At 41.8% G+C, this 18,398-nt stretch overlaps 1 protein-coding gene across 1 annotated transcript; it reads right to left on the bottom strand.

Moving 5' to 3' along the window:
- Window positions 1-16,862: 16,862 nt before the first annotated feature.
- kcns3b (potassium voltage-gated channel, delayed-rectifier, subfamily S, member 3b) lies at window positions 16,863-18,350 on the bottom strand. The gene has a single exon (XM_061091897.1). The coding sequence runs from the start codon at window positions 18,348-18,350 to the stop codon at window positions 16,863-16,865; it is 1,488 nt and encodes a 495-aa protein (XP_060947880.1).
- Between the last annotated feature and the right edge of the window lie 48 nt (window positions 18,351-18,398).

Raw genomic sequence — 18,398 nt, 5'->3', positions numbered from 1 at the left:
TGACAGCTCTCATTTAATCCTCCTGCTGCTGCTGCTGTGATGTGTGCACAAGAGGCTTCATGTGCCAGGACGAGGACAGAAGGAAATCCACTGACTTTACCTTTGGATGTGGATTCAATCCAGGGCCGGGTCTAGACAGGCATGTATGAGGGGGCAGCCACAAATCTTGAGGGGGCACTGTGCTTTATTATATTATTATTATTATAAATTGGGATTTAGTTTGAGGGGGCACAACATTTATTTGAGGGGGCCAGGCCCCCTCTTGCCCCTGCCTAGACCCGGCCCTGATTCAATCCCAAGTTACGCATCCCTGAGAAAAAAACAGTTTTTATTTTACTGTTTTATCATCTTGTGAAGCACTTTGTCACTTTGTTTGTTGAAAAGTGCTTTACAAATAAAGTTTTTTATATTATGAAGGGGCTTAAGTAATAATTACCTTAGTATTAGATGTACTCTCACAGTAACCATGCAACCATATACACAGTTAGTATTCTTAGTTGTATGTTGCACATTGCAATGACCGCAGTACTTTGAGTTAAACACTAAAGATCTCAACATGCTGATGTACAGGAGGTATAATTTAGTTAAACAAGCTGAGGTTGATGGGAATGTCATTGGCTTTGCAGGTAGTGGTTCATAAACCAAATTAAACATTTAACCTGCTGAGCAACATTAAAAGCCAGTGAATCAGTTAATGAGTTATCATGATTCATCCTCTGGGGACCATGAAGGTCTCCAGATTCCATGTGGATCCAGCTGTTGTTGCAACATCTCACGGTGGCTCTAGAGGACGAGTCAAGGGTCACCCTCATCAGTAGGATTCATCCTCTGGGGACCATGAATGTCTTCCCAAATGTTCATGGATACCCCAGGTCTGGTAATGAGGTCCCCTCTGAAAAGCCAGCTCTGCGGTGCACGCAGTAAAACAGGTTAGCGAGAGGAAGCAGAAAATTAAGACATTGCAAAGAAGACCAGTGCAGAGTGACGGAGACAAAAGGCAAGACCCTGGATCAATGTCACTGAATGTCTGGAAGACAAATGAGGAGATCGATGGTTCCTCTCCAGCACGGCCGAGGTTAAACCTGAAAAGTGCATCAAGGTTATTTATGATCGGCCATTCAGATGTAAAACTTTGATCATTTTCTGGATGTGACCCGTGAGGCTGCAGGTCAATGTCATTCTTGCAGTAAATAACCAGAAAGAAACTGAGGCCACAGGGTGGAAATAAACGAGAGAATGGAGATAATGAATCATTGAGTTTTGAAGTAACATGTAAATAAGGATACACAATACGATATGATACGATAAGAAAATGATAAGATACCATACAATACATCACGATACGATACACAAGATGAAATAAGATAAGATCAAATGTATTTGTCCCTAAATCCTTTGTAAAGGCTTTGGAAAATGTTTTTAAAAATTCTACTTTGGAAAAACATTGATATTAATGTCTGTGGGAACGAATGGGTACATTCATTTATTGTACACTAGCCACAAAAGCAACGTACAAAGTAAAAGAATTGCAGGAGTATGAGATGAACGGGGATGTGCCTGTTGTCTTGATTAATTTACATCGACTAAAAAATCTTCCAATCGGGCTCATTTACAGCCTTTAAACTGAAATTCTTCCGTAAAATAATAAAAATGAAATAAAGTGTCAGCTTCTCTTCAACTCCCTCTGAAGACATTCTGCCGTATATAACACACCTAATCGCTGCAGCATTGCTTACATCACGCCGTCCTTGGTGCCGAAACAGAATCACTTGGTTTAACGACTATGACGCCATATAACTGACAACCCACTCAGCTCAATTCCAATCTGTGGTCAATGGCCTTGAGGGGTGTAATCTGCCCGGTTGACCCCCGCGACCCGTGACACCTCTGGTTTGATTGGTTGTCTGTTGTCTGTCATCCTTATCCGCAGCTCTCCACCATGCTACAGCCAGGTGCAGTGCTGAGGGCATAAAGGAGCCGCTCGCTGTGCCGTACATCAGCTGCGACCCTATCCTCACACAGGAGCTCGCTTAATGGAATTAAAAGCATCTGTCAGCGTTTTCGGCTGCAGGCAGCAGCTCCACCGCACGTTTATGCAAATCCCTTTCCCTCCACAATGGATCAGTTGCCCCCAGTGCAGCGGGACTGGTTGTGATTGAGTCGGACATGTCAGGTTACGTCTGATTTAAGTGTCTTGTTTTAATGGAACATACAAGATGATTGTGTGAGGTGGTGCATCCGGCTCTGAGTGAGGAGGTTCGGGTTTCAGCTTTAACAAGATGACATTTTGTCCATCAAGTCATCGCTGAAGGCTGATATCGATGTCCAGCAGCTTAAAGGAATAGATCAATATACCACGCAATATGCTTATTTACTGTCTTGCAGAGGTGGATACGTCGCTCATGTCAGTAGAAACTGTCCTGTCCCAGAACGTGAACCATGACAAAGACGAGAGAAGTTCCGATGTGTTGTTCAGTAGGATCAATGTATCAGCAGGTGGCTGAGTGTTGCATGGTGTGAAATCTGAGACTTTAAATAAAGATGCACGACGCGACTGCTCCTCAAAGGTGAAGCCAAAGTGTCTCGATCGCCCAGTTGCTGCAGTAAAGTTCATTAGACCCAGCCTCCTCCATGTCAGTGGATGGGACATGGACCGAACTAAATTGTCTAAATACACGTCAAATTAGTCTTGTTGTTACTTTTTAGTTAAGTTTAGTGGGATGCTTTGTAAACATGCTGAAACTCACAGGTCATCCCTGCAGCCGGGTGGTTTGTTTGGCTGATAAAAAGAAAATCAAATAAAAGTTTGAAGGCTCAACATGATGCATGACAGACAGTTCTATACATTTAAAAGACAACAGACATAACTTATGATCATCTGGCATTTAATGAGGCTACCTTATATGGCAAACATGTATTAACTGCTTCCAGAAGCTAAAAGCAAACACTGTTCAATTTAAAAAATGTATCACAGGGTCACTACTCGATGCACATGTGTTTTTCTGGCGTTCTTTAGACCATTTCTAATGAAACAAGGCTGTTTTTATCATAGCGTAGCAGGAAAAATTGCCCTTGTGTGGAGGCTGCCTTCGTTAAAGCAGTGACTCTGTGAGGATGAGCCAGAAGCTCTTGTTATCCTATGGGACGGTTGGCAGGACTTAGGAGAGGACGACTGAACTGGGAGCACTTACAGTGTGGGAGTGTGTTTGGCAGAGCATCAGCCGCCACCTCTTTCACTCATGGGTAATTTCTAATTTCAGAAAGGTGGCCTCCCAAAATGCTTGTTCTGCAGACTCACAACAAAGGAGGGTGTCTGCTTTAATAAGCAATGAGTGACTTTGGTGGGGGGGGAGGACGGGGCTTATGGGTCCAGCTTCGCTAACGTTGCTGCTGCAGCGACGAACCGTAAATCCCTCTGTTTAAATTAGTCTCAGAGTTCCAGCTACATTAAATTCTCATTCCCTCCTCCCCCTCACCTGGGGGCTGCATCTGATATGAAGCTTATCTTATCATCCATCCGTCCGTTTTCTGTACCGCTCGTCCTCTGAGGGGTCCGGGGGAGCTGGAGCCAATCCCATCTGACATTGGGCGATAGGCAGGGTGCACCTGGGATAAGTTGCCAGCATATCGCCAACATACAAAGAATTCATACTCCAAGTCACACCTACTGGCAATCTTCAAGTAACGTTAGCTGGATTTATGTATAAGACGTGTTTCTGCTTCCTCGCACTATACTGAAAGATAACCAGGTATTTCCAAAGATATTTGATCCCCTGACAATTAGTTTTGACCGCACACTACCTCAAATGAATGAAACCAAATGTGAGAAAAGTTAATTTGACGTGAACTCCATGTCCCATCCACTAACATAAAGGAGACGGGCGTTATGACCTGTACTGCAACCAGCCACCAGGGGGTGATCGAGACTCGGGATGTTGTCCGTCTATAAACAGTCGATGGTTCTGATTGAGTAAACTGGCATCTTTATCCCTGTTGTTCAATATCCTTAATAAATAATGTAAAGCTTTTAACATTTGCCAATGACGTGTTCTTACCACCGACCAAACTGGAAAGCATTCATTTGTTTCGTTCCACAGACTCTCTCCTCGTCTACGCTCTGTTACAGCCTCTGTTCACTATTCATTTTCAAAGATTTATTTGGACGTCAAAGGTTATTAATCTTGACAAGAGCAGTCAGCACATAAAAGTGTTGGTTTAGCAGCGTTTCGGGGGGGTTTGCCCTCCACTGCCTCCGTCTTCTACTTGTAAATCAGCTTATAATGTATTTTTAATAAAAAATCTCTTCAGTTACATCCATCTGAGGTCATTTTAAAGATATTTGTATATGATAAAGAACCCGAAACCAACCGACGCCCCACTGAGCTCACCGATGATCTACATAAACCACGTAAGCGTTTTCTTTTCTCAGTGCCTCAGGGATATTTCACTCAAAGCCCTGAGTTGACAGTTTAGCTCGGCCAATGTTCTGCCCCATCTCGTTGTGATCCATGTGCAGGTCTGATGGATACTGAATCCGTCATCCATCACAAAGTCATCAACATCCAGCCTTCTCCTCTCGGAGGGGGGGTGATGTAGTGGCCCGGATGCTCTGATTTATCTGCGTGATTCACTGCCTTCTGTACTCGTCCTGTGTCCACTTGCCCTCCCTCCCCCCGTCGGCCGCTCCCATTCCCCCCCCCCCCTATGCCACCGCCATGATTGAGTATAGGCCTTGTACATCCTGGCGTGATGGAGCAGAGCGTCGGCCGACATCAGCCTCTGCTGTAAACCAGAGTTTGGGTTCTGATTTGTTCTGAAATCGGGAATTCTTCAGCATTAAGGCTGTGTGATCGATCCAGGCTCGCAGCCAGAGCCCCATTAGCGAACAAGTAGTTGTGAGAGCTGCACGCTGCTGCTCCGAGGAGGAACCACTGCTGCTTCACAGAGGGGGTTTCCTAAATCTGACCTTGGCATCTTCACCACTACTCATTAGAATACAAGGAAAGTTTCAGTGTTACATTGTTAAGTAAGTAGAATAGCTCATTAAAGCGCAAACCTCCAGCAAGGCCCAACCGGCACCAGTTAAAACGATGCTGCTGATTGGATGGACAATGAAGTGAAACCTCTGTTTGGTCAACAACATGCAATCAATTTCCAATCATGAAAAACAATGGCTTCTTTCCAATGGACCTTCAGTGCATTTCAAACCTCCAGTCAGTAAAGTTAACAGTCTTGTATCCTTCCAGCCTTAACGGAGATAAAGCTGACGACGTGATTAGGGTTATTTTTCTCAGACTTGATAAATCTCCTCCAGAGCTGCGGAAGACAAAATACGACTGAATTCGTTTAAATCAATTTTATGTAGAGTATTTATATTCTTGCTGTGGATCCGACAGTGGCCCCTGACTTTATTTTCCTGCGCTTCCAGCAAATAAATCTTGAACTTGTTTTTTTTCCATCAAAACAGTCTGAACCGACTCTGATCAATTAGTCTTATTATATATTGATTAATCAGTTATTTCTAGCCTCCGCACTAATCTACCAGGATGATGCTTCCTTAAACAACAATGAGGCAGATTTTATTTTAATGACAGATTTGCTTGAAACAACTTTAATAGGCAACTATAATGTAATATTGACTCAAGAATTAATGATCACCGGGATGGGTTACTTACTTTTCCAGTGTCTTAGAAAGTTATTAGTTCCTGGACTGATTTATAGAAACAAAGTTTGCTTTTATAATTTCTGACATACACAATTTAAAATGGATGGGTTACAACATAAAGTTAAGTGCTTTAAATTAACCTACAGGCGTATTTCTGCAAAACAATCAATCAGGCCACAGAGTTTTAATTGTCGTATATCCTTGTTGTGACCAGAATATCCAGAGTACATTAAAACGATACACTTCTTAGCTAGTGAGTTAATTGTCCAGAAAAGGAGGAATTCAGTTTCACAGCACTGCACATTCACATTCTCCCTCACAAACCACGTGTCCATGAAACCAGCCACAGAGCGACACTTAGCAAACAGCATTAGACGATTTAAGAACAACAGTAACAATGAAGGAGATTTCATTAACTTGAAACATTGACTGGCAGTAAAGTGCTGGGCTAGCAGCAGAATCATGTCTTATCTTGTGTTGCTATATGATACACTACGAAATGATATGATACGATATGAAATTATGTGATAATTATGTGATACGATTTTCGATAGTAGATGATATGATACGAAATGATAAATGCAATGAGACGATAAAAAATTAGATGATATGATATATGAAATGATACGATACAACACGATACGATGCAAAATGATAAATAACGATACAATATGAAAGGATACGATACAAAACTATACAATATGAACCAATACAACAGGATACAACACAAAACAACACTATACAACACTATACAATATAATATGATACAATTTGATACAATACGATAGAAAATATAAATATGAGATATGCACTGTTTCTATAAAATTACATAAAAGCTCATATGAATACAGAGCAATAAGAAAACAAGTACTGTTAGATTTATGACAACAGGAAAATTAAGCAGTATTGATACAATTACTTCAACATAATAAAGAGGTCAAATATATGATTTAATAGTAAATGGATTTTCCACCTGTAATAAGCTATAACATTTTGACAGCAGTGATTGACAGACTGAATTCCTTCTTATAGCCTCTGTTGCTGTTTTCACACGTTTGTATTCAGAGAGGCGAGTGCGACAACAGACAAATCCACTTGTGGCTTCACTTTATTGTGCCTCCGATCAATAGCATAGTTTCTAGCGGCGCCTCGGCACGATCTAAATCAGACTTATTATCTCCTAATGAGCACACAAGGCCGTTATTTCAGCCTCTTGCAGCCGGCGTGTTATTAGAAGAGTCAATTGTTCTGTCCGAGCGTCGCCCCTCTGTTTACACACTCAGGTAAACACGCTGTCGCTGTCCATTACGCTGAGAGACTCTTGTTCGGCCTCTTATTTAAATTGAACTGACAACTTCAATAACGTCGCAATCTGCACCCCGACATAAACAACAGGGCTCGTTCTCTGCAGCTGCACAGATTTGGTGTTTGCATGGATTCTGGAAACATGTCATGAGGATGAAGTGCGGAATATTCTGCGAGGTCCTAACACCGTCTTCAGCTTTGTAGATCAATTAATTAATTATTAATGTGATATTATTCACTGGATGATGATGAAGCAAAAAAGCAGCTTCCCTGCAATAAACACATGAGATCAGGGGGAGGTTTTATTTTCATGATGCATCACAACGAAGACAGTCAATTCCTGGTACTAACATCAACTATACAACACACTACAATAGTAGAATTCCAGTTATAACAATAATACAACCATAAACTTTATTTTTTATCTTTCAAAACTCGGTTACTTTAGTTGCTTTGCAAGTTAAACATTTAATCAAATCTCCCGCTGCGTTGTTCATGCGTGAAAGTCGAACTCTGGAAAAGTCCAGACCCGACTCTGCAGACATTCTTCATGTCGTAAAAGGGCTTTAATGGTTCTGTGCCACTTCTGCTGCTCATCATGGTTTGAAACGAGCTCTTTCAACAGAATTTCCTCCCGTTAAGAGACTTTGCTGAAGTCTGTGGAAAAATGACATTAGAAACTATAAATTAATAAAGCGAATGTGAATCAATATCTCACTGACGACATTCGAGGAGCTTCTTTCACATCCAGGCCCATTTCCTTAAAGAGAAAAAGCAGGAGACCTCAGCTTAACTGATTAATCACTTTGGCCATATCCCCCAAAAATAATTTTATGGATCATCAGACCAGAGCATCAGAGCAGGATGTGCTTTATTCTAAATGACACTGCTGTTTTCAGGTATCACGTGTTATGAGAACCCACAGAAACCAGTGAACGCAAATGACCACAATTAGGGAAAGAGCAAATTGAAAGTGCAATGCTGTAGATACGTGTCCTCTCACCTCGTCGAAAAAGATTCATAGCAGCATAAGTCAACCGGTGAGAAATAAAATCCACAGATCGATTAAACGAAAGGTCATCCCGGGCTAATCAAAGCCATCGCTGGGGCACAATAATGCTTAGCAATGAGGCGACCAATTACTCACTGAATGATGACTTCAGAGCTTTCGTTAAGTGCGCTGGGTCTGACGGCTCACTGAGTCGATTCCCATTTTAATGTCACATCGACGACGCGAAAGGCGACGCTGCTTGTAACTGACACGTAACCCGAGAGTTCGAGAGTCCGTTTGAAAAACAGGGAAGACAAAACGTGGAGGGAGAGAAAGAAACCAATGACCTAGGACCAAACTTTTCTGAAGACGGCGTTTCCTCCATTCACCATCCTCACTGTGATTATGTGGGAGGTGCAACACTACGTGGCACTTTGTCACCATTAAAGTTAAAGTAAAACTAATTCACCTCCTCGTTGCTGGAGTGGGATTTCCTGATTGTCGCCGTTGAGCCACATCCATCAGCCACAGACACACTCATTGTTTTTATTTACACAGGCTGTAAATAAAGATGGACGACACGGCTCCACTCCCTCCCACTACTAGTAGAAACAAAGCCAAAATATCGAGGACATAAACGCCGCCGTCTTCGGCCAATCGGAGACAGAAATCATCTTTTAGCAAATTGTATTTAACTTGCACTTTCACTATTTCATGTGGTCCATGTCCCGTTCACTAACGCGGAGGAGGCACATCAGTCGGTGGATCAGAAACAGATCTCATCCCATCATGCATGAAACTAAATAAACTTCAGCTAAAGCAGAATCCAATGGAGCTCATTGATTTTTTAATTAAAGGCATTTTATTGATGCAGTGAAGGGCTGAGTGGACACAATCACAGAGCACATGCATTACACCGCACAGACAGGAGGCAATGTTAACTGCAGCTGAGGTAAAGAAACCACAGAAAAACCTAATTTTCAGATTGAATGGAGGCTTTTTATCATTAATGAAAACCATGCATCTAATGTTAAAGTGCGACTTTTGTGTTTTCTTTTCTTTGTTGCTTGTTTTCTAAAGGCTCTTGTCGGAAGCATCATCAGTCGGGGCTTGGTTTGTTGCAGCAGTTCTGTGATTGGGAATTGCAAATTGCTAATTGGGTTTAGCCCCGAGCTCGGCCTAGTTCTGATAAACTTATTACATCGACAGTCCGAAGCTAATCACTCCAAGTTACTGTTTGTTTCTTTGGGCTGTTTATCTTCTAATCGCTGTGGTTCTGTCTGCTTCCTCCTCCACTCCCACTTCTCTCAGATCCACCGACCAACTGACTCCAGGGGCTCCAGCGTGTCCTTTCGTGACCTTGGTTTTAAACCGCTTTTCTTTTACTATATTTGTTTTTTATTTTATTTTATTTTATTTAATGTAAATAAATTCTGGTTGTTTTAAATGTGCTTTATAAATAAACCTGACTTGACTTTGGTCAAATGAGCGTCCGAAATAATTTTATACAGTCCAAGACAATAAAAAAAACTTAAACACAGATATCGGAGCGAGTATTCAATTAAATGTCTGGTTGTTTTAAATGTTTTCTGTAATTAATCAGCCATTATTTATAAAGAGAATCATCTTTAGCCGTAGAAGTAATCACTTTACAATTTCTGTCGTGCCATCTTATTTTTCTGATTTGTAATCTGATTTCAAGGATCACTTCCACGGATTCACAAGTGCTTCCGATAAAAACACAAAGGGCCAATCTCTGTCTGCACTCTTTATAGTAAATGTGCTTCGCTTGCTGTAGCGGTGCAGCTCCAAGCAGAATGAAGACTCCCTCCCTTCCTCAGTCCTCCTCTTCCTCCTCTTCCTCCTCCCTTTGATTCATTAGCAGGACTTGGAGCCCTCTTGCCCTCTTTTACTGCCTCCATTAAATCCTCGCTCCCTCCATTGCAACTCTCCATGGATGGCGAAGTGCATCTGTTCATCATCTGAGCTAAGAGCTGTGGCAATGTACTCAACATTTTTCATCCCACCCACTTTATCTCCACTCGGTCCGGGCCTGGCCCGGATCACCTCTCTGTCTCTCTGGATCACAATAATGAAATGTAAATGTAATTCATATAATGCTTGTTAGCCAGTGATTAACAGCAAGAGAGATTCAGCATCTCTTTCAATCTTTCAACAAATACTTTATTACAGTGGCCTTTCGTTGTACCTGCTATAAAAGACATAATAAATAACACTCAAATATATTTATAATGCGTGTTTATGAATACACTCTGTTTATGTAGTGGGGCAACAGTTGATAAAATGTCACATAAACATTATTTGAAAGGGTGTAAAATGTTCAACATTGGAATCCTGTGGTGGGAAATCTCTGTTCATACAAAGAAAGTGTGTAGAGAATAATGAGTTCCCAAAATAACAGTTGAATCTGCAGCAGAAATATGGTTTACTGCCCTCTACAAGTCACTTACAGGATATAACACATCAGATCAGAACAGTATGTGGTTTGCTATTTTTAGTTTTCTGACTAAATAGCTTATGCATTAAGGAGTTATACAGAAATCAATTCAATTCTGTGATGGAAAAAAACACTGTTCAACACTTTATTTTGAATTCCAGTGTCTAAATAAAAGTTTTCCTGATTGGACAATCTCCTGCTGCGTCCTTCATATATGAGGCAAACTCCGAAAATATCTAAAACCAATTTTCCGGATATTTTCTGGCTTTAAATCCTAATTGAAATATACAATTAAGCAATAAAAATCATTTGATATTGTCGGATAGTGCAAAAATAACATGATTTCAATCCACTTTCTTATGGCAGAACAGAAGGAAAGAAAATGTATGCGTAGTGTTTGTATATCATTTATATACAAACACTAAGCTCTGGTCGTTTAGTGCTTAGACTGTAGCCTCATGTAACCCGTCCACACAACCATTAAACAGATTCTGTTTGCGCAGGCAAATACCAGAGGTCCCAGTGGAGCTGCTGCTGCTGTGAGTGGTGAGGTCAGACTGTGTGCAGGCCTGGATCTGTGTCCCTGTGCGAAGGGACACCGGCAACACTTGGGACATCAGATTATCCATCTTATCTCGGCCTCCGTAATTGCTGAAGGTTTCCTGGGAGCGACTTTAATGGTGGACAAAAGGCATGGCCACTGAGGCTAATTGAAATGCTCAAGTCATCCCCATGTTCTTAATGGGATAGGTCACACTGCAGTGTCCAAGGTGAGGTGAGGGTGAGACTGGCTTTAACTGGCAATTTATTTTTTGCCAAACTGGAATAATCCAGATGAGAATAACGCGCTTTTTTCCTTGTTTAATTATTCAATTTAGATTAGATACTTAATTTACTCTAGTTTTTAATGCAACAGGGTCAATTTGTTCTTCTAGAGGTCCAATAAAATAAAGCTAACAATGCTATATGCTATCACGATACATTTAAACATTGATGTAGATTTAAATTGCTATCAGGTGGGGACGTCTTGAAGCTCTTTCATTAACACACGGCCAACATTCCACAACCTGCCCACATGTCAACCTGCTAATTTCCCAGAACTTAATGGGCTCTAACCTTTGAGCCAACACGATCACAAAGTCCTTAAAGTAATTTGATTGAATTATCAACGTTGCAAAGATCGAGCAAACTCTATCAGCAGATGAAGATCTTTTCCTACGTCTGAAAGCTTCACGTAAAACTAGTGAGTGGACTTTGAGTTTCATCAGATCGAATTATACAAGTGTTTCATCAAATGTCCTTATTACCAAACTCACCATAAATGACTGACATAATTTCAGTTTTCAAAGACTTACTGGTCCCGTACTCATAATGAGTTGGTTGACTTTCCCTTTGTTTTTATAGTGTTTTTAATCGCATTGGTATTTGTGCCAATGGTTTTCCTGCTTTTTGTGTATATTTGTATAAAGGACCATCTAGGGACTGGTGTTGAAGACTAGCTTGGGCTATATATGGTTTGGTATGTTGGTCCATGTGCTTGTCGCTCCAAAAATAATATTAAATAAATACATTTCTGTTGGTTTGTGACGTAAAACAGTTTTTTCAGAAATTCAGAGGAGTGGTCAAGTAGAAACTACAGCAAAAGGGCTAAATGTCCGGCTGAATTACGGCAGATTGTTTTTGTTGCCCACTGGAAAACTCAACCTCTGTCAGAGTAATAGATGATTATGGACAGTAGCAGTAACAATGCCCATCCAGCCTCAGTGTAATAAACCTGCCTGAGGGAGAAAAGCAAGATCGAAATATAAACAAAGTGGTTTCTTTGTTATTTGTGACCCTGAGCTGCTGCAACACAGCTGCTGGGGCTGAGTGAAACTGATCCGTTAATGACTTTGATCAAAACATTATAAATTAGCTCACATACGGGGGGGTAATGGTAATATCCAAACCGTCTCCAGCTGGGGTTCGTACAGGCTTTCATTCAGTTTGGGAAACACATAAAAACACATCTTCTCTCTCCCAGACAGACCTTTGGTCCAGCTCATTAACTATTTACACATGTAAGTGTTGTCTTTTCAGAGTAAGGTCATTATATTGAAGCACACAGCTTCTTAACACTCCAGCAGAAACCATCTCGCTGGCCTCATATGACCATGTTTTTTTCAATTCCTCATCGACTGATGTTCTGTCAGTTAAAGCTGATCTGGTTTCTCCAGTTGAATCCATCGCTAGATTTATGTAAAGTTCACAACTGCTGTCTAGTGAGGTATTGTGTTGTTTTTATCTGAAATAAATACCAGTTTAATCAACACGTTGGCCACACTTCATGAAACTCACTCGCTTTGTGATTTAAAGATAGTTTTGTCAGCTTCGTTAGCTTTGTTAGCTGCGTACGGTCATTAGCATTAGCATCATGTCATTGTTTTGTAATTTGAGATATTGTAATTTGAGGCATTGTGTTTTCATTCTTGTGAAAGCGATATCTAAAGAACGCCTTTTTTATATTTAAATATTTACTTCCTGAATGAACTGATAAACTTTTAGTAGTCAAAGGTCAAAGGTCGAGGTCACTGTGACATCAAAAAGCAAATCTGTTTGCCTTGTCAATGCAATATCTCCAGAAGGCGCTTGAGGGAATCCTTTCAGGTTTGGCAGAAACATTCACTTGAAGGATGAACTGATTTGATTTTGGTAGCCATAAGGTCAAAGGTCAAGGTCACTGTGGCCTCACTAATCATTTCCTTGGGCCTTGACTGGGATATCTGAACACTGCATTGAGGGAATTTCTTCAAGTTTTGAACATTTGTCAGTTGGACTAAAAGAACCAATTAGATTTCAGTGTTTAAAGGTCACAGTGACCTTATATAAATCTGGAGCGTTTGTTTTATGAAGAGAGAAACTGCACTGGTTGGGGGAGGCATACAACCGCAGTGCAGTATTTCTGTAAATTTCATCTTCTTTGTAGATCAAAACCAAACATCTTATACTGACAAAGGCAGTTGATTGATATTTAATATTAAAGCTAACTCACCCTTCTTACCCTTGTTCTCTTTAATCTAAGCAGGTGAGCTAACTTCGTTTTATCAGGTCATCTATAGCGACACGATTATACTTTATAATTGTGTATGTGTAAATATAAGTGACAACCAAGATCTACTGTGTGTGGTGCAACCAAATAGCAAAGTGTGAACTCACAAAAACCTGGTGCGTCGAGCTGTTGCAGAATTTCACACAATATAAAAGTTCCCTCTGCACATTCATCACTGCGTTCACTGACCTTTTCCTTGTGTGTGAGGTTCAGGGACACCTGCCTTCTCAGAGCCGGAGGCTTTATGTGTAATGCACTGCTCAAGTTCATACCTGGAAACAAATGTCAAAGAGTTTTTCGAGATACATTTTTCTCTTCAAAAACTTGATGTGCCAAACATGCACACATGTGAGCCTTGTGAGAGGCGGCCATGTTCCAGCTCTCTCCATCATCCTCTGCAGGGACATTTCTTTAATATTAATGCCCGGCAGACTCTGCAGAAGTGTCCCAGCTCCTGATGCCAAGAAACATCACCGTCTCTATTCTGCACACGGACAACTCACTTCAAATCAGCACTGAGTGTGAGACCAGCAGGAGCATTGTAGTCGACAACTTCACCTCAGTTTAAAAATTAAGGTTGTTTCATTTCAAGAAGGGGAAAAAAGCCTTGAGGGGAAGTTTGAGAAAAAACTCTCGAATCATTTCTGGAATGGCGACATTTGTGCTGACATAGTCACTGTGACCTTTACAGGTAATTGGCTTTTTTTCCCTCTTTGCATTAAGAACGACCCGGCCCGATTTCCTTCACACATACCGATGGCCACAACAGGAAAAAAGCAACACCTGTGATAAGTCCATCCTCCTGTTGTGTAGTAATTATTACAAGAACGATTTTGTTCATTAAAGGAAATGACAGAAGTGACAGGTAGATTAGTGAGAGCCTGCGATATTAATTGTATTGTAGCTGCTCTTGATACAGTATTTAGAGTTGTTATGTCACATGCTCCCAATTATGTGTTAAACAATGACAAATTATATAATTTAACATCCTGCAGGAACAAATCATTCCACTTCATGTGTTTTATTTAAGCTCAAAATGTTGGGTTATCCTGTCATTTAGCATTTTTGATTGTACTTTAATGAAGAATTCCATTCTCGCTTTTCTGTTTTACAATAATTCACAGCATTCAAAACAAGGGAGGCTTATTATTTTAATTAGAATAAAGGGATAGTTGAGGGAAAAAGGTAACAGAGCCACAAGATTTGAGCCATAAAGGTCAAAAACTTTTCCAGGGGGACATGCTCATCCACAGATCCCATGAGCTGGCTGCTCATTCCCACTCGTAGAAAGCCCTTTTTTCTGTGGAGCGTTTTCTTTAAAAGCTGGCAGATCGGTCACTTGTAAGTCAGGGAGACAGATGACAGAGAGCGAGGTGGATGTTTAAGGTGGCGAGGAAAAACCGGTCATTAATCGATAATACGGAACAGCAAAGTAAGGGCACATTAAATCCACTCCACTCAGCAGTGCCTGAAGTCATGAGGCTGAGAGGTAATGATGAGTGCCCGCGGAATGGGAAAATATCATCATCTGTCGCCGGCGATGCTGGATCATCATCCGCGACTCGAGAGGTGGATTCTTCCACACAAGGATTTCCCCGTCACATTCAGTCAAGATTATATATCTGATTAGAAATCTATTGACTGCTATTCTTCAAAGTGAATGCATGTTACATCTTTCTAGAGTGTTATTTAGATGTTGAAGGATTTCCATAAGACCATTAATAACAGTTAAGACCATCACATCCATTATGATTTAATAGCATAGCAATCGTATTTATCCAGAACTGTTCCTTTAATACTTGTTTTATATATTATTGCATTGTTTCACAACCTTTTTGCCTCGTAAGCATTTAAAATTCAGATGGGTCAATGAGGTACGTCGCACATTTACATAATTAGGAGTAAGACATTTGTCCATCTAGTGACCCCTCGTATAAATTCAATGCTCTTCTGTGTCATTGCATCAAATGGTAAATGCCAAGAGTAAAAAACTGAAAGCAATTTGTTAATCACCTTCTACATGACGCTCCTCTGAGGCTGACTGATCAAACCCATTTAATATTATTAACGAATAGTAACTCAGGTTAATCTGCAGTTAGTCTTTACACAACCTGCTGTAAAGTAAGGATTGTGTATCTGTACTTTATGGACTGTTCTGTATGTCTTTGGCACCAGATGGTTTGTATCCACGATATTTTGGCTTCATTTGTGGATAGTGGGCCATTGTCCATCTTTAGTAACGATCTATGATCTGTACGGGAACCTCAACTCCTCACTTCCATCAATTTAATGCAATGCATTTCAGCCAATAGATAATAAACCATCTGAGCTTTAAATCCACAAATGGTTCAAGTAACGTTGTTTACAAATGCAGGTGATGTTAACTTTGCGTGAGGCTGCTTCTGGTCAACTGCACGAGCACCTTTGAGACCCCCTGCAGAGAAGTGATTGTTTTTTTACATCTCTGGCTCTAGTGGGACAGCAGCTCATCCAACCACAGATGATAACATGAGGCAGGAAATCAATGCTTTCAGGGAGAAAAAAGACCGAACAAGAAAAGAAAGTTTCTTCTACATCTCCAATCGACCACAAAAGAAAACACATTCTCGATGATTTCCATCGTTTCCGTCAATCCTGCACTTTTTATACATACGGTTATAGATGAATGCAACATACCACATTCTGTTTGCCCTTAAACAAATGAGAGGCATCTTGCTTCTGATTCACTGAGTTTTATTTCATGCCAATACAACTGTCCATAACAATAACCTGGCATCAAACCTTCCCACTGAGCTCTGACAGAAATGTGCGGCCTCTCTTCACCAGCATCAATGATGTTGCATAACTCTACAAAAGTATTTACATTACTCTCTGATTAAAATTAAAAATGCATTTACTTTAGTTCATGCAGGCTGTGTATCCTCGGCCAACTCTGAGATCTATAACACCATTTCTAAATATCAAACTGTTGTTGTCGTCCTGGACTTTTATATTCGAGCAGACAGATCGATAGAGGACATTACTTTGAAAAACATTAACATTATGGCCTTCCACATGCATCATTGCAGTTTTCTCAAGCAGAAAATGGGCTTTCAAACCTCAGAGCAAGATTCAGATGAATCCCCTTAGATTTCCCAGTATTAGCCAGGCTGTATATTTCACGAGCTATCCCCTTGTAAAAGAAAAAAGGAAAACGCAAATAATGGCCATCACAAATCTCTGTCAAATTGCAGGAGGAAGACAGTGTAGGAAGACGGGGTCAGTGATGGAGGGCTCTGCCCTGAGAGGCACGGAGTGACTAGCAGTCATAAAGGGAGCGAGACGCACTGAAATGGCAGGGTTCTCATTTTGTCGCCTAATTTTCACAAGTGTCATTTTCATAAACCTCGATGTCCTGGAGACTGGAGGCATCTGTATCGTCCCCTGCACTGCTCACACTGTTCCTGAAGGTGATACTTCCAATGAAGGGATACACGCTGTCTGTGAACAGGTCTCTGATGTTATAATTAGGGAGTTCTGGGTCCTTTCTGACCGGCTTAGTGATACCTTGTCCATCCATGGCTTTATTTCTTTGATAGTACTTTGAAAACTTATTGAAGATGATAGTGACGGGCAGAGCCACCACTAACAAGCCACAGATGATACACAAGGTCGCCACTATCTTCCCTGGAAACGTCACTGGGCAGGTGTCACCATAACCGACTGTGGTCATGGTGATGGTCGCCCACCACCAGCCTGAAGGGATGGTCCCCAAATCTGAGGACCCATCTTCCTTCTCCGCAAAGTAGATCAGGGCAGAGAAGATGGAGATGCCCACCGAGAGGAAGAGCAGAAGAAGACCCACCTCGTTGTAGCTGTGTCGGACGGTGGCACCCAACGCTCGCAACCCGATGGAGTGACGAGCCAGTTTGAGGATTCGGAGAACCCGCATGAGACGCAGAACCTGCACCACTTTCCCAACGTTCTCTAGGTCCTCGTTCTCCTCCGCGGCCTCCTCGTCCGCTGTCTCCAGAGCTAAAGTGGCGTAAAATGGCAAAATGGAAGCGACGTCTATGATGTTCAGGGGGTTTGAGAGGAACTTCCTGCGAGAGGGTGCAACAATCAGCCTGACGATGAACTCTGTGGAAAAGCAGATAATGCAGATGACCTCCAGGATGGAGAGGACGGGGTCCTCGATGAGCCTGTCATTTTCGTCCACACGCTGGAACTCAGGCATGCTGTGGACACACATGGCAACAATAGAGGTCAAGACCACGCTGAGGGAGGCCACGGCGATGACTTTGGAGGCCGTGGAGTGACCGGGATCCTCCATCCTGAGCCAAATGTAGCTCCTCAGCTCTCCACACCAGACACCTTTGAACTTCTCCAGGTCTTTATCGAGAGCAGAGAGCTCCTCTAAGGACGAGTTGCAGCTTGGCTGCTGCATGTCGTCACTCCTGATGTCCCAGTCCCTGTCCTCGATGTAGCCCTTCCTCTCGTGGTACCAGTTGTTACAGCAGGGGCTCAGGTAGACCTCCTGGATGCCCCAGTACTCGATCTCCTGGCTGAAGGAGAAAACGCACACCTCTTCCATCATGTGGATACGTCCCGTTTGGTAGAAGTTGAGCACGCACAGGAAGACCCGGGGATTCCTGTCGAAGTAGTACTCCTCCTCGTCCTGGATGTAGTCATCGCACAGCTCCAGGATTGCCGCCTCGCTCTGACAGCAGAGGAGACGTGCTAGGCGTGTGTGAGGGAAGCGTTGCAGCATGCTGGGATCCACTTCATGTCGTACTCCTCCCACGTTGAGGTGGACCTGGTCCTCCTCATTCCCACGCCGGTGGAGAATTTGCCCATACCCCATCGTCCTGATGATACGCACAGAAACATTACGAGAATAAATGACTTCTGT

This window comes from Limanda limanda, chromosome 18, assembly GCF_963576545.1.
Source record: "Limanda limanda chromosome 18, fLimLim1.1, whole genome shotgun sequence".
NCBI lineage: Eukaryota > Metazoa > Chordata > Actinopteri > Pleuronectiformes > Pleuronectidae > Limanda > Limanda limanda.
Note: the sequence above shows the minus strand (reverse complement) of the source record. Positions and strands in the feature narration are given on the sequence as shown.